This window comes from Cryptococcus neoformans, assembly GCF_000091045.1.
Source record: "Cryptococcus neoformans var. neoformans JEC21 chromosome 3 sequence".
In the NCBI taxonomy this organism is placed as follows: Eukaryota; Fungi; Basidiomycota; class Tremellomycetes; order Tremellales; family Cryptococcaceae; genus Cryptococcus; species Cryptococcus deneoformans.
The window spans coordinates 55,001-67,500 of record NC_006685.1 but is presented as its reverse complement, the minus strand read 5'-3'; the positions used below and the strand labels follow the sequence as shown (position 1 = coordinate 67,500).

Sequence of the window (12,500 nt, the reverse complement as noted above, 5' to 3'; positions counted from 1 at the left end):
TCTGGGCTTCAGCCTCGGCTGGTACTTCGGGGAGCTTGACACGCTGAGATCGAGAGGTGGAAGCGCCCTTAGAGACGGGGATAGATGGGAGAAGACCGAGGGCGGCGTAGCTGTGCGGATGAAGGCGAATAAGTAGTGTGATTCAGGCAGCTTTGACGGATACAGGGAAGACGTACTTTTGGAAGACGGTCTTCTTCTTGTCCCATTTTTCCTGTAACACCTCGGGACCCTTGAGAGGAGGCGCCTTCCTGAGCTTCTGGTGCATCCTTCTCTTTGCGTTCAAGCTGGGTTTTTGAGTCCTGGATGACTTTGCCTTGTTTCTCTGTCGTGGGTTGGCCATGGTGGATAGTGTATGCTTATGTGAGCTGTTTTATTGTTTGAAAATTAAAAAACAAAAAGTTGTCGTTGTTACAGAAATTTCAGCGATGACGGAAAAAGCTTTTTCTGTCCAATTACGTAACCAATATTGAGACGCCAAAACAGCATGTGTTTCCAAATCCGCTCCCATTCATTCCGTCCCCCTCTTTCATCTCAATCTCATCCATCTTCAGCATTCACATACACTATACCCTTACTCAAAACCTTTACAACCTCAACAGACTAGACTTGTACACAGACAAGATGGGTGGTGAAGGTCAGTCTCAATCTGGCAAGGAGTACAGCAAGCGGAAAAGTCGGAGAGCTGACTGTTATCGCCCCTGGTCCCGCTCCGGCTCACGTCTCGTGACTAATCCGCATCACATTTATGTCTCGACATGCACATCAAACAGGCTGGCTTTTCCTCTTCGCGGTCCTTATGGCCGCTGTGCTCTTGTTCACCATGGTGTTCTTTGTGAGTGTTTCACTCTTGATTTGTGACATCATTGTAACTATGCTAATGTCAATCTTGTTTCGTTCATGTGCAGATCATCATGTTCTCTGATCTTGAGTGCGGTAAGTCAATGAATCAGGGCACATGTAATATCAGGCTCGGCTTTGCCACGTTGCTAGAGTGCTGCATGCGGTGCGAAGGTGTGAGGTTCTGACATCCGTCCACAGACTACATCAATCCTATCGACCTTTGCAACAAGCTCAACCAAGTGCGTCTTCTAGCATCTTGAGAACGTCCATCCTGCCTTAACTAACACGACCTTTTAGTTCGTCCTTCCTGAAATGATTGCCCACGCTTTCCTTACCCTCTGTTTCCTTCTTTCCGGACAATGGCTCGCTTTCCTCCTCAACGCTCCATTAGTCGCATACAACGTCAACAAGTACGCATATCTCCACTCCTCTTTTCTATTACTTCCCATTTATGTGAACAGAAACAAGAGATGCTGACCAGATGATTCAATCACAGGATTATGAGCAAGAATCACATGTACGACGCCACAGAAATCTTCAGAACTCTTTCTGGTCACAAAAAGGAAAGCTTCATCAAGCTCGGTTTCTACCTTATTTCCTTCTTCTACTATCTCTACCGGTACGTCTACTGACAGGCATCCCTTGTCGCGCTCCTGGACGGTTGACTAAATTGGGCTTATTAGCATGATCCTTGCTTTGATCTCCGAAAGCGACTAAATCACCTACCAAGCATCAGTAACATGAAGGACTAGGGTGGGGATTGGTTTTGGAGTGCAATACAAGTTAATCAGTTGGAGGAGGAGGACCTTATCAGATGGAGTTGATGAGCTGATGGTTGCCCAGAGAGGAGGGGAAGTTATCCGCGGAATGAACGCCGAATTAGTGGAGTGATAGATGTTTGATCACAGATTATTGGATGTTTTGGATGAGAGTATACAGTACAGTAGTGAGCTGTTTGCATGAAAGCAAAACTAATCTTGAAGCATATTATTGAATCCTGCATAATATTTTTCAACCTAACATTAATCTCGTGTTCTTTTTTATTTTATTTTTTGAAATGGAATATCATGATAGCGCGTGCACTCATTCTATGTCGACATATATCCCACCAGCTGCAAATGTCCTCTACGATGTCATAGTGATCGTCCACCCATAACATCGAGCAGTAACCATTTCGATACGCGGGCGTTTTAGCGGAAGAGCCGAGACAAATTTGATGCCGGCGGCCATGTCCGCGCCGGCATGGAAAACTTGAATATTTTGCGACGCGAGCCATCAATTCTTTGGTTTTTTTACACTTCTTCCAATATAAATCGTCAAGTCCAAACTATCTCCGGCACGTCCACTAGACACGCTCAGATAGACAGACATCGATATACCGGGATACCGACCACCACAAAAAAAAAACCGAAACTCTTTACATCTTTCATCTACGACTTCTTTCAGGCTTCGGAGCTAGGCTATAGACACGATGGTCAAATACATTCTCGTTTGTGGTGGTGTCATCTCGTGAGTATTGATCTGTACACTGAGTGTATGCATGTCCTGATTAAGCGCGATGTATAGGGGTATTGGCAAGGGTGTCATTGGTACGCTACATTTTCTTCTTTACAGATCGTTTTGCGAGTTTCGTGTCTTTCCGCGGCAATGTATAGTTGAACGTTAGGATTGGAATAACGCTGCGCGACGTGGAAATACGATGATGAAGATGTCGGCTGCAGGGAAACTGACAAACTTGTCTTTGTAGCTTCTAGTACCGGCTTGATCCTTAAGACCGCTGGCTTAAAGGTCACTTCTATCAAGATTGACCCTTATATGAACATTGATGCCGGTACTATGGCCCCTACCGAGCACGGCGAAGTCTACGTCCTCAATGATGGTGGTGAGACCGATCTTGACCTCGGTAACTACGAGCGATACCTCGACGTTTCCCTCAACAAAGACAATAATGTGACTACCGGGAAGGTATACCAGCATGTTATTGACCGTGAGGTGGGTTTTTGGAAAATGGAATTTAGGAAGAAGGGAAATAGATGTTGATGGAGATGTGATTCAGCGACGGGGAGATTACCTGGGAAAAACTGTTCAGATTGTCCCTCATTTGACCAACGCCATCCAGGACTGGGTCGAGCGAGTTTCCAAGGTCCCTGTGGACGAGACCGGAGAGGAGCCTGACGTCTGTATCATCGAGGTGAGAATTTTCATGGCTGTGTTTCTTATGTGTTTTGCTAATTGCGACTAGCTCGGTGGTACCGTTGGTGATATTGAATCTATGCCTTTCATCGAGGCCATGCGTCAATTTCAATTCCGAGTCGGCCACGAAAACTTTGCTCTTGTCTACGTCTCCCTCATCCCCGTCGTCGGCGGCGAACAAAAGACAAAGCCTACCCAGGCCGGTGTGAGAGACCTCCGAGGTTTGGGCCTTCTCCCCGACTTAATTGCCTGTCGATGCACAGAGAAGCTTCTTACAGCCACTATGGAGAAAGTCTCCATGTTCTGCCATGTTTCTCCCCGTCAAGTCCTTGGTGTCCACAATGTTTCTTCCACTTACCATGTTCCGCTGCTCCTTCAGGAACAGGGTATGCTGAAGTTCCTTTGGGAGAGGCTCAGTTTGTCTTCCATCAACATGAGGCCTGAGTTGAAGGCCAGGGGTGAGAAGATAATGGAGAAGTGGCAGGTGTTGACTACTGGGTACGTCGTCTTGGTAGCTGAACGTCATGTATGGCTGATTTCTTTCTTTCCTTTAGTTTGGAGAGATGTTTCGAGACTGTGGAGATTGTTTTGGTCGGCAAGTACATTACTTTGGAAGACTCGTACATGAGCGTTGTCAAGTCTCTTGAACACGCTGCTATGCGATGTGGTCGAAAGCTTATCCTTCACGTACGTGCTTTGAGTACTTTATATATACCACATGCTGACTCAACCATAGTGGGTTGACTCTTCCGACCTTGAGCTTACTATGCAGACTGAAAACCCTATCAAGTTCCATAACGCCTGGCAAGCTGTTTGCTCCGCTAGGTAAGTCATGTATTCGATCAGTTTTTAGTTGAAACGAGCTGAAGTAAGGAAACAGGGGTATTATCGTTCCCGGTGGTTTCGGTCTTCGAGGTACCGAGGGTATGATCGCGGCTGCCAAATGGGCGCGTGAACAAAACATTCCCTACCTCGGTATCTGTCTCGGTTTCCAAGTCGCCGTTATCGAATGGGCTCGACACGTCTGCGGTCTCGAGAAGGCCAACTCTGCCGAGCTCGTTCCCGACTCTCCTCACCCTGTCATCTGTTTCATGCCTGAAATCTCCAAGACCCATATGGGCGGAACCATGCGTCTCGGTCTTAGACCGACCATCTTTGAGCCTAACACGGAGAAGAGCAAGCTTAGGAGGTTGTACGGGAGCAGGAACATTGCTTGGGAGAGGCATAGGCATAGGTACGAGGTTGAGCCGAAGTATGTCGAGCAGCTCGAGGCCCCTGGGGGTATGAGGTTTATTGGTAAGGATGAAAGAGGAGAGCGAATGCAAATGCTCGAGTTGGATGGTGAGTCTTTCTTTTAATCACATCATAAACCTTTTCTGCTTTCGCTGACAGATAACGGTTTTAGATCACCCCTACTTTGTCGGTCTCCAAGCCCACCCTGAGTTCTGCTCTCGACCACTCAACCCTTCTCCTCCTTTCGTTGGTCTCATCGCCGCCGCTTGCGGTCTCGACGTTCTTGAAGAACAACTCGCCAATAACGAGAAGAACTATGTGGATCCTCACCCTGAGAGCGATAAGGTCATCCCTGAGTCAGAGGCGGCTACGCAGGCCGGTAAGGGGAAGAGCCAGTCTGTGGAAGGTGTTAGAGTAAAGCATGAGGATGTGGTGGATGCTTTGGGTAAGAAGTTGGATGAGGTTGCGGAGATCTAGATGTGGTAGAAAGGGTGTAATAGATGATACTTTTTATGTCGTGTAATTTGGATTTTTGGAAAAGGATTGATAAGTTATGCCTAGTGCTGGTTCATAATCTTATCGAATGTCACATGCATTTCTATATATATATAGACCAAGCTGTCGTGTATCTTGTAGCAGTGTATGCAGTCATGCATGATGCGTGGTAGGCCCGCCGGTCCCCCGCGAGACTTGTGTCGAGCCTACATGATGGTACATTTTTTTATTCGAGCAGATTACCGGTAACCACCTTGCCGGGGTCGGCGACGACGGGACCAAACAAATGACGACCACTCGCCGCCATTGACACCTGACAATGACCGATTCACGTCAAATAGGATATGTATAAAAGGTCAAGGTTCTCAAATATTTCTTTGTCCTGAACAGTCAACCACAAATCGGGATTCTTCACTAGCAGAGCAGATATAAAAACTTTAACCCATATGCCCTACTACGCTCCACGACCAGCATTCCGTAACGGACTGAGATCGGCCACATCGCTGTTGCCTTGGAATACACCAGCAAAAGTACACTTCAATAGCCTTCGAATTAGCTTCTACTCTTCAGCCCTAATGCCTTATTCATCCGAAAAGAATTATCCATCCTTTGTCTCCCGACCTTTCACCTTTTCACATCGCCTTTCTTCCGACTGCTCAACACAAGTCGGTGGTGGCGGAGATAGTGTTGGGATGTCTCGCCTACCCTCTCCTCTATTTGCCCCCATACCACTGCGGCATTTCCGAAGCAAGGGTCTCAGGAATTTTCTTCCTCGCAAAAGGTTGTTTAGCAGTACTCCGACTACAGCATCCCTCTTACCTCCCTCACCTGCAGCCTCTGACGCTGAGATGATGTCGGATTCTGAAGAATCCGAAGCTGTTCGTCAAGGCAAACGGATTTCCAAAGAATTGATGACAACTTCATCAGCTGGTGGGGGAAGATACGTAAGGATAGTGGACGTAAGTCCGAGGGATGGGTTACAGAATTTAAAAGGCAAACCGGTACCAACAGAAGTAAAGAGGGAGCTTGTGGAGCGTTTGTTGGAAGCAGGGGTGAGAAATATTGAGGTAGGGAGTTTTGTTAGGAGTGACTGGGTACCGCAGGTGTGTTCAGGATGACTACATGAACTGGATAACAGTATCTAATATACCTTTGTAGATGGCCGATACACCTCAACTGTTGCCACTTCTTCCACCGTTCACAGGCAAAACACTATCCCCACCATCTCCAGTTTCACGGTCAGAATCCCCCTTCTCTGGTCGACCTTCATCTCCTTCTATTGGACCGTTGATTGGTGAACATCTACCACCCCATGCCGAAGACGTCCATTACCCAGTTTTAGTACCCAATATGAGAGGGCTTGACAATCTCATCAAGCTACAAGAAGAGTGGAGCAGCAAAGGTTTACCTGCATTAACAGATGAAATTGCCGTTTTTGTATCGGCTACCGAGGTAAATGTCAAACCTTGATCTAGACAGCGCTCAAGTCTGACACTCTATTATCACATAGGCTTTTTCGCAAGCCAATAACCATGCACCAATCTCAAAAGTCCTCGACTCCCTTCCTTCGGTGATTAACAAGGCTAAATCCCACCGATTTAGGGTAAGAGGGTATGTATCTTGCGTGATCACATGTCCGTACTCTGGACCTACAGACCCCAATCAAGCGGTGGACGTAGCTGAGAGATTGTTGCAAATGGGATGCTACGAGGTTAGTATGGGGGATACGACTGGTGAAGGGGATCCGGATAGTTGGAAGATTCTGTGGGATCGGATGAAGGATAGAGGGTTGGATATGGACAAGATTGCTGTGAGTTCATTCGTTTCCCTAGAAATCTATGTCCTATGATGCTGACTCAAATACAGGCACATGTGAGAATCCCTTATTTTCTTTATAAGTGCAAAGGCAAAACTGACAAAATTGCAGTGCCACGACACATTTTCACTCGCCCTTTCTTCCATACTGTCTCTCGTCCCATACGGTCTCAAAACAATCGATTCCTCATTAGCAGGTTTAGGTGGATGTCCTTATTCTCCAGGAGCGACAGGAAACGTTCCGACAGAGGATGTAGTCTACGCGCTGCACAAGATGGGATATGAGACGAGTATAGATCTTGACAGACTTGTTGAAAGTGGGAATTGGTTGGCAAAAACGTTGGGAGTAAGGAATGAAAGTCGAGTAGGGAGAGCAATCTGGGCGAGACGTCAGAGGAGGGAGGAGATTGAGGGGAAAGGAGCTGAGACGGAAGATGGGATGTGATAATGTATAGTTATCCTTTAACTATTATTGTATTTACAGATGTAGAATAACTTTGGCTACCTCAAGGCTTCTTACCCACACCTCTTAGACGCACATATAAGACTTCCCAACCGCTCTCACCGCCCTCACCAGAACCTTTAACCCCCGTCCCCGGGTTCTCATCCGACCAGTAATTATCCACACGACAAATTCCTACCACCTCCTTCATGATAGCCTTTGCTTCATCATCACTGAAAGAAGAGAGGAAGGAATTGCGCGCAAAGGTTACAAGCCAGCCTTCGAGGGTTGTTGGGAGTGGTGTAGGACGAGGGACGAGGTGAACATTGGAAGGTATTAGTCCACCAGATTGTAATACCTGGAGCCCTTTGAGTTGAAGCTTCTTATGGATACTAGGGAGTTTACCTTCTCATATTGCTTAGCGGTAGGAAAATACCATGGATCGAGAGGGACTGGGTCGATACCTTTGGCCCTGATGGCATGATGCAAAGCCGCTCGAACCCCACACCTGTAAACGCGTCAGACACTGTAAACAACTAAAAGCTTGAACTCGCCCGTTACCAAACCCTCCAAATTCAAAAGCCAACCTTCCTCCAGGTTTGAGAAGCCAACGAATAAGCTGCACAACTCCTTCGGGGGAATCTTTGCACCAGTGAAGGGTCGCAGAAGTGAAAACGGCGTCGAAAGCAGCTTCGTACTCAGGATGTGCCTTGGAGAATGATTGGGCAGCTTGGATATCTGCTTGTATCCACCTGATAGTTGATGGCCCCGAGCTTGCAGCACTATCAAGCTATAGTCGAACGATTATCACCTCGTCATTGGCTGGTAGATCCAAAATATGTTGACGTACCATGCTCTGATTTGCATCAACACCGATTACGGTACCTTGCTGTCCGACGACTTCCTTGATGGCAATGGTAATTTCTCCCGTACCACAACCAAGGTCTATAATCTTTTCCCCAGGCTTGGGATCGAGCAGTCCTAGCACTGGAGCAGAGTTGGCTGCAGAGAAGACGAAGGAGGCGTGAGTCCGGTACGCGTTGGGATCGTGGCTCGTGAGGTTGGGGCTGTGGGACATGGCTGGTTATATGATGTATAAATCTACCTGAGGGTTCCTTTCATCAAGTCTTGTATTTGTTGGTACTGCTGTGAGTCAGTCATTTTGGCTTAAATACGTAGCAGCTGAGATAAGGCGGTAGGCGAATGTGCTGGTCCACCTCCACTTGCTTACCGGCCGAAGTTATCGGCCGACTTGTTGTTTAGTTATTAATCTAATTTTTGTAACGACAGCAGAAGGGGAGGAGGTTAATAATTATTTATAATAGGCAAAATCATGACGTGGGATTCGTTCGGCCCACTTTTTGTCATGTGGGGCTCCTCGTAGCTATCGGCTTCTCGACTGACCGACGACATCAGCGCATCTCCTCGCAACATAACTGTTCTGGATTTCTATATTCGATCTTTACATCGTTCAGAATACTCGTTACAACCTCCAAAATGGCTTCCCTCGCTTCCTGTATCTTCTGCAAGATCATTAAGGGTGAGTTTCTCTAGGTTTAATTTAGTAGGTATGCTAGAGATCACACTTGACTCATATTGTCTCACAGGTGAAATCCCTTCGCAAGTCAACATTTCTTCACACCTTAAGCCCTATATTCGCTGACCGGGGAAGGGGTTTGGCGGATAATTTATTGAAATAGGATGAAGCTTCTGGAAACTGAGTCCGTTTTTGCGTTTATGGACGTTGGACCTATCGCCAGGGGTCACTGTCTCGTTATTCCCAAGCGTAAGTATGAGAACTTACTTTGAGCGCATTCGAATACTGATAAGGGGCACACAGAGCATGCGGCCACTTTTACCGAGCTTCCTGATGAAGCTATGGTTGATATCTTGCCTACCTGCAAGAAGCTCGCTGCTGCTACCGTATGTCCCGTTCATTAGGCTGTACCACAATTGAGCTATTGCTAATTGGTAAATTACTACCAGGGAGCTGAGAACTACAACATCCTTCAGGTAATACATTTTTTCACTCATATCTCTGACGGCCCTTGCCTAATAATTAAGTCTTTACTGACACCCATATCAACTATAGAACAATGGCCGACCTGCTCATCAAGTTGTCGACCACGTCCATTTCCACGTTATTCCCAAGCCTGCCGAGGCTGGCGACAAGGAAGGTTTGGTCATTGGCTGGCCCAGTAAGTTTTGCATTAAGACGCTTGAGATGGCTATAGGATACTCATGTATGGCTGAACGGTCACTTTATAGCTCAAAAGGACGTGAGTCCTTTTCTTCATTTTTGGATGTTGCAAAGTACAAAGCTGATTGGATGCATTGTAGCTTTCAAAAGACGAGATTTCCAAGATATTTGAGCAGATGAAGAGCAGGCTCTAAATGGTTCTCAGTCTCCATCTCGAAGTGGAAAGAGCGCGGATTTGAGTGAGGAAGACACTCGGCTATGTTTTTGCCTTTCGACAATGTACATTCTTTTGGTAAAGGGGGTTTAAGTTGATGATAACGATGACGACAAAGTATGCAGCGTAGTATCTGTCGCAAGGTCTCCCAATTATGCTGCCCTTCAGCAAGGGCCATGACGGTTACTTTCCAGTAACAGGCAAAGTACTTGAACTGCAAAGCGGAAAAGTTAAGAGGATAACTATTAGTAACTCCTATCCACATCCCCCAGGCAGGCAGGGGAGTCCCGCTGGTATGGCCTTGAAAGCACATCATCGTCCTGCAACTATTCCTTTCCACGTCAACGCCGGTTGTCTTGAGATTTTTGATTATGACAGGGGTTCCGGAATTTTCTTAAAAAGATACTTGGGAGCAGATGTCTCTCTATGGAATGATGATATAATATGAGTTAAGGTTGTACAGTGAGGGTTAAACTGTCTGGAAGAGGGAGGGAAAGAGGTGTTTAGAGTTGGAGGCCGCAGAGACCAGTGAAATGGATGCCCTGCGAACACCCCCGTAGGTTCTCTATCCTTTTCCTTTTTGATTTTTGCACAGACAGAACCAGTTGTTACAGAACTTTCAAATGCATACGTACCACCACCGGCTCTTGTCTAATAATTTCAGACTGTTGACTAGTAGCTCATCTCATTACGTCATCATTTTCAACACCAACTTTCTATACAGACTTGAATAAATATCGTTCATTCGCCCACCAATCCGTTTTCATGTACAATTTACTCTCGTTTCGCAAATCTATTCCCATCGATTTGCACGATACGATCACGAAGCCATTTCTAGAAGTAACAATTGAAAATGGATACTCCTGGCGCCGGTCCTTCGCGTCAATCCAGCTCTGCCCCGGCTGCAAACAACAAACTTGACCCCAACGTGAAGCCTGGCACTGTTCTCCTCACTTCTGACCTTCTCGTACGTCCCGATACCTTTTGCTATATATGTCAGGAGAGTATGCTTACCTGGGATGGGATGCCACCTGCCAAAACCATAGTCCTCTTTCCAACCAGCAAAACGCTTCAAAGACGCCGTTTTGGAACCTACTTCCACACCTTCTGGACCCAAGACGCATAGCGTCACAACTCTTACTTTTGATGATACAGGAGATAGATTGATCAGTGCGGGAGATGATAATCAGTTCATCCTATGGGATGCGAGAAAGGGCAAGTGAGTCATCGGGTCTCAGTTTATCATGAAAAGTGGATGGGACAAAGAAGCTGAGAGGGGGAACAGGAAAATCAAGTCGTTCTATTCTAAAAAGTACGGTATCGATCATGTCCGATCAACTCATAAAACTGGCACTATCCTTCACGCTTCTACACAGGGAGGAGACCACGCAGTGCGATACCACTCGACACATGATAATGCGTATCTTGCGTACTTTAAAGGGCATACTGCGCGTGTACGGTCGATCGATATGTCGCCTGCGGATGACTCATTCGTGACTGCTGGAGATGATGGCACGGTTCGGCTATGGGATCTGAGGGCGAATGCGTGTAAAGGGTTGGTGAATGATGTTGGAGGCTCAGCGATAGCTGCGATGGATAATACGGGAGTTGTGTTTGCTGTGGCGTGCTCGGATACACAGACAATCATGATGTATGCCACGAAAACTGCAGATGTGGTGAGTTCTTTTTAGATGATTTGTCAAATGAGTAAGCTGAGACGATTATTAGCACCCATTCATCCACCAAGGTCTTATCGATATTGCTCTGGAAGATATATCGACTCCTCCTCCCAAACCCATCTTCACTTCATTGCACTTTTCGAACAATGGCCAGTACCTCCTCGTCGGTACATCTTCTGACGTACACTACGTTCTCGATGCAATCTACCTTACTCCTCTCAGACGCCTTGTCGGTCACGTAGGCTTGGAACGCGATGCCCAAGGTAATAAAGGCGTCGAGCCCCGGCGAGGGATCAGCGGTGAAGAGCTTTGTTGGACAGCCGACTCCAACTGGGTGATATCTGGGTCTGCGAACGGGGAAGTGGTCGCGTGGGACCTCCGTCCTGAACCGGGGCAGAGCCAGTTGACGCGGTCGGATGTAGCTGGCGGGAATTGGCATACGGCGAATCCGCCTGATTGGACGACTCTGAGGATACCGGATTTGAAGCCAAAGGTAGTGCTGCATGGGGACGGGGCAGGGTCTGGACCGACCAGGGCGGTCAAGTTTAACCCAAGATATAATTTGATGGCGGTTGGTGGATATGACCTGGTGAGTCACTCTACTCCACTGCTTGGGGCGACAGCTGACGAGTGGAAAGACATTGTGGATGCCGATAAAGGACGAAGAGGCGAGGTTGGCCGCCGAGGGGTGGTAGATGCTAGATTATACATTTCATTGCAACTTTATGTGCTCTTTTCTATTATCATGTCATCTGCGCAAATGAAACCTCGCGACGAGCGACGATTTATATAGGATGTGGTGTTGTGTGGTGCCTGAGAGCGAATTGCCGATTTCGCAAGATGAATTCCATGCCATTGACAAACCATTCTCGTTTGAATCATCATCAGCACTTCCATTTAATTTTCAACTTCGACTGTTCACATAACAGTTTCAGCACCGTCACACATGCGGTTTACCGCACCCCGTCCCAATAACTTTGCTCTTGCTCTTCTCCCAGCAGCTCTCACGTTATTACTACTTTTATACCTCTGGACAGTCTCTCATCGGCCGCCGGTACCGGAGAAGGCAAAGATTGAGAATCGTATGTTTGTTCACGTTGTACAAAGCTTAATGTTGACACAAATTTACATTGGTTTAGCGCACAGATGGGGGTTTCCAGAGTGGTATGGCAAAGGGCCGACGCCTTATGACCCCGAAAGTGGATTGTCTGTCGAAAAACAGAAGAGCGTCTTGCTGTTTATAGGCAAGTCCAGATGATATGAATATGATAGTATGCTAACAAGACATAGATCTTCCTTGTATGAAAGCCCATCTCATTCATTTAAACAAACCGCTAACATTTGACTTGCAGATGACTCGCTATCCATCCCCAAAGCCCTTTCCACCCT

General features: G+C 47.0%; 8 protein-coding genes across 8 annotated transcripts in view; 6 read left to right on the top strand and 2 right to left on the bottom strand.

The window, feature by feature from the left end:
- The window catches only part of CNC00240 (ribosomal large subunit biogenesis-related protein, putative), a 1,003-nt gene extending 624 nt beyond the window's left edge, over positions 1-379 (bottom strand). Inside the window, exons 1-2 of the mRNA XM_569396.2 lie at positions 177-379; positions 1-110 (exon numbers count right to left, since the gene is read on the bottom strand). The exon at positions 1-110 is cut by the window's left edge and continues 159 nt beyond it. Coding sequence (XP_569396.1) covers positions 1-110; positions 177-340 — 274 coding nt within the window. The 5' untranslated portion in view covers positions 341-379. The remainder of the gene's footprint in view (positions 111-176) is intronic.
- Positions 380-531: 152 nt separating this feature from the next.
- CNC00230 (ER to Golgi transport-related protein, putative) lies at positions 532-1,916 on the top strand. The gene is made up of 7 exons (XM_024656648.1): positions 532-634; positions 771-832; positions 906-933; positions 1,039-1,079; positions 1,138-1,250; positions 1,337-1,459; positions 1,524-1,916. Exons 1-7 carry the CDS (start codon positions 622-624, stop codon positions 1,555-1,557), a joined length of 414 nt encoding a protein of 137 aa, XP_024512348.1. The 5' UTR covers positions 532-621; the 3' UTR covers positions 1,558-1,916.
- A 232-nt stretch (positions 1,917-2,148) lies between these two features.
- Positions 2,149-4,883, top strand: CNC00220 (CTP synthase, putative). The gene is made up of 9 exons (XM_569392.1): positions 2,149-2,349; positions 2,407-2,429; positions 2,588-2,832; positions 2,897-3,031; positions 3,083-3,531; positions 3,588-3,720; positions 3,770-3,858; positions 3,914-4,374; positions 4,439-4,883. Exons 1-9 carry the CDS (start codon positions 2,312-2,314, stop codon positions 4,741-4,743), a joined length of 1,878 nt encoding a protein of 625 aa, XP_569392.1. The 5' UTR covers positions 2,149-2,311; the 3' UTR covers positions 4,744-4,883.
- A 254-nt stretch (positions 4,884-5,137) lies between these two features.
- On the top strand, positions 5,138-7,089 carry CNC00210 (conserved hypothetical protein). The gene is made up of 5 exons (XM_569390.2): positions 5,138-5,864; positions 5,920-6,213; positions 6,272-6,571; positions 6,628-6,633; positions 6,689-7,089. Exons 1-5 carry the CDS (start codon positions 5,208-5,210, stop codon positions 7,019-7,021), a joined length of 1,590 nt encoding a protein of 529 aa, XP_569390.1. The 5' UTR covers positions 5,138-5,207; the 3' UTR covers positions 7,022-7,089.
- Positions 7,076-8,199, bottom strand: CNC00200 (conserved hypothetical protein). The gene is made up of 4 exons (XM_024656647.1): positions 7,869-8,199; positions 7,606-7,808; positions 7,424-7,526; positions 7,076-7,376 (listed from the first exon to the last, which is right to left on the bottom strand). Exons 1-4 carry the CDS (start codon positions 8,094-8,096, stop codon positions 7,083-7,085), a joined length of 828 nt encoding a protein of 275 aa, XP_024512346.1. The 5' UTR covers positions 8,097-8,199; the 3' UTR covers positions 7,076-7,082.
- A 243-nt stretch (positions 8,200-8,442) lies between these two features.
- On the top strand, positions 8,443-10,070 carry CNC00190 (hydrolase, putative). Its single transcript, XM_569386.2, has 8 exons — positions 8,443-8,558; positions 8,626-8,638; positions 8,719-8,804; positions 8,859-8,941; positions 9,005-9,031; positions 9,111-9,216; positions 9,287-9,297; positions 9,359-10,070. Exons 1-8 carry the CDS (start codon positions 8,516-8,518, stop codon positions 9,410-9,412), a joined length of 423 nt encoding a protein of 140 aa, XP_569386.1. The 5' UTR covers positions 8,443-8,515; the 3' UTR covers positions 9,413-10,070.
- A 136-nt stretch (positions 10,071-10,206) lies between these two features.
- CNC00180 (histone lysine N-methyltransferase, putative) lies at positions 10,207-11,961 on the top strand. The gene is made up of 5 exons (XM_569384.2): positions 10,207-10,399; positions 10,479-10,651; positions 10,718-11,108; positions 11,161-11,700; positions 11,750-11,961. Exons 1-5 carry the CDS (start codon positions 10,286-10,288, stop codon positions 11,804-11,806), a joined length of 1,275 nt encoding a protein of 424 aa, XP_569384.1. The 5' UTR covers positions 10,207-10,285; the 3' UTR covers positions 11,807-11,961.
- A 39-nt stretch (positions 11,962-12,000) lies between these two features.
- Positions 12,001-12,500, top strand: part of CNC00170 (expressed protein) — a 2,036-nt gene continuing 1,536 nt past the window's right edge. Inside the window, exons 1-4 of the mRNA XM_024656646.1 lie at positions 12,001-12,193; positions 12,251-12,355; positions 12,402-12,410; positions 12,464-12,500. The exon at positions 12,464-12,500 is cut by the window's right edge and continues 229 nt beyond it. Coding sequence (XP_024512344.1) covers positions 12,058-12,193; positions 12,251-12,355; positions 12,402-12,410; positions 12,464-12,500 — 287 coding nt within the window. The 5' untranslated portion in view covers positions 12,001-12,057. The remainder of the gene's footprint in view (positions 12,194-12,250; positions 12,356-12,401; positions 12,411-12,463) is intronic.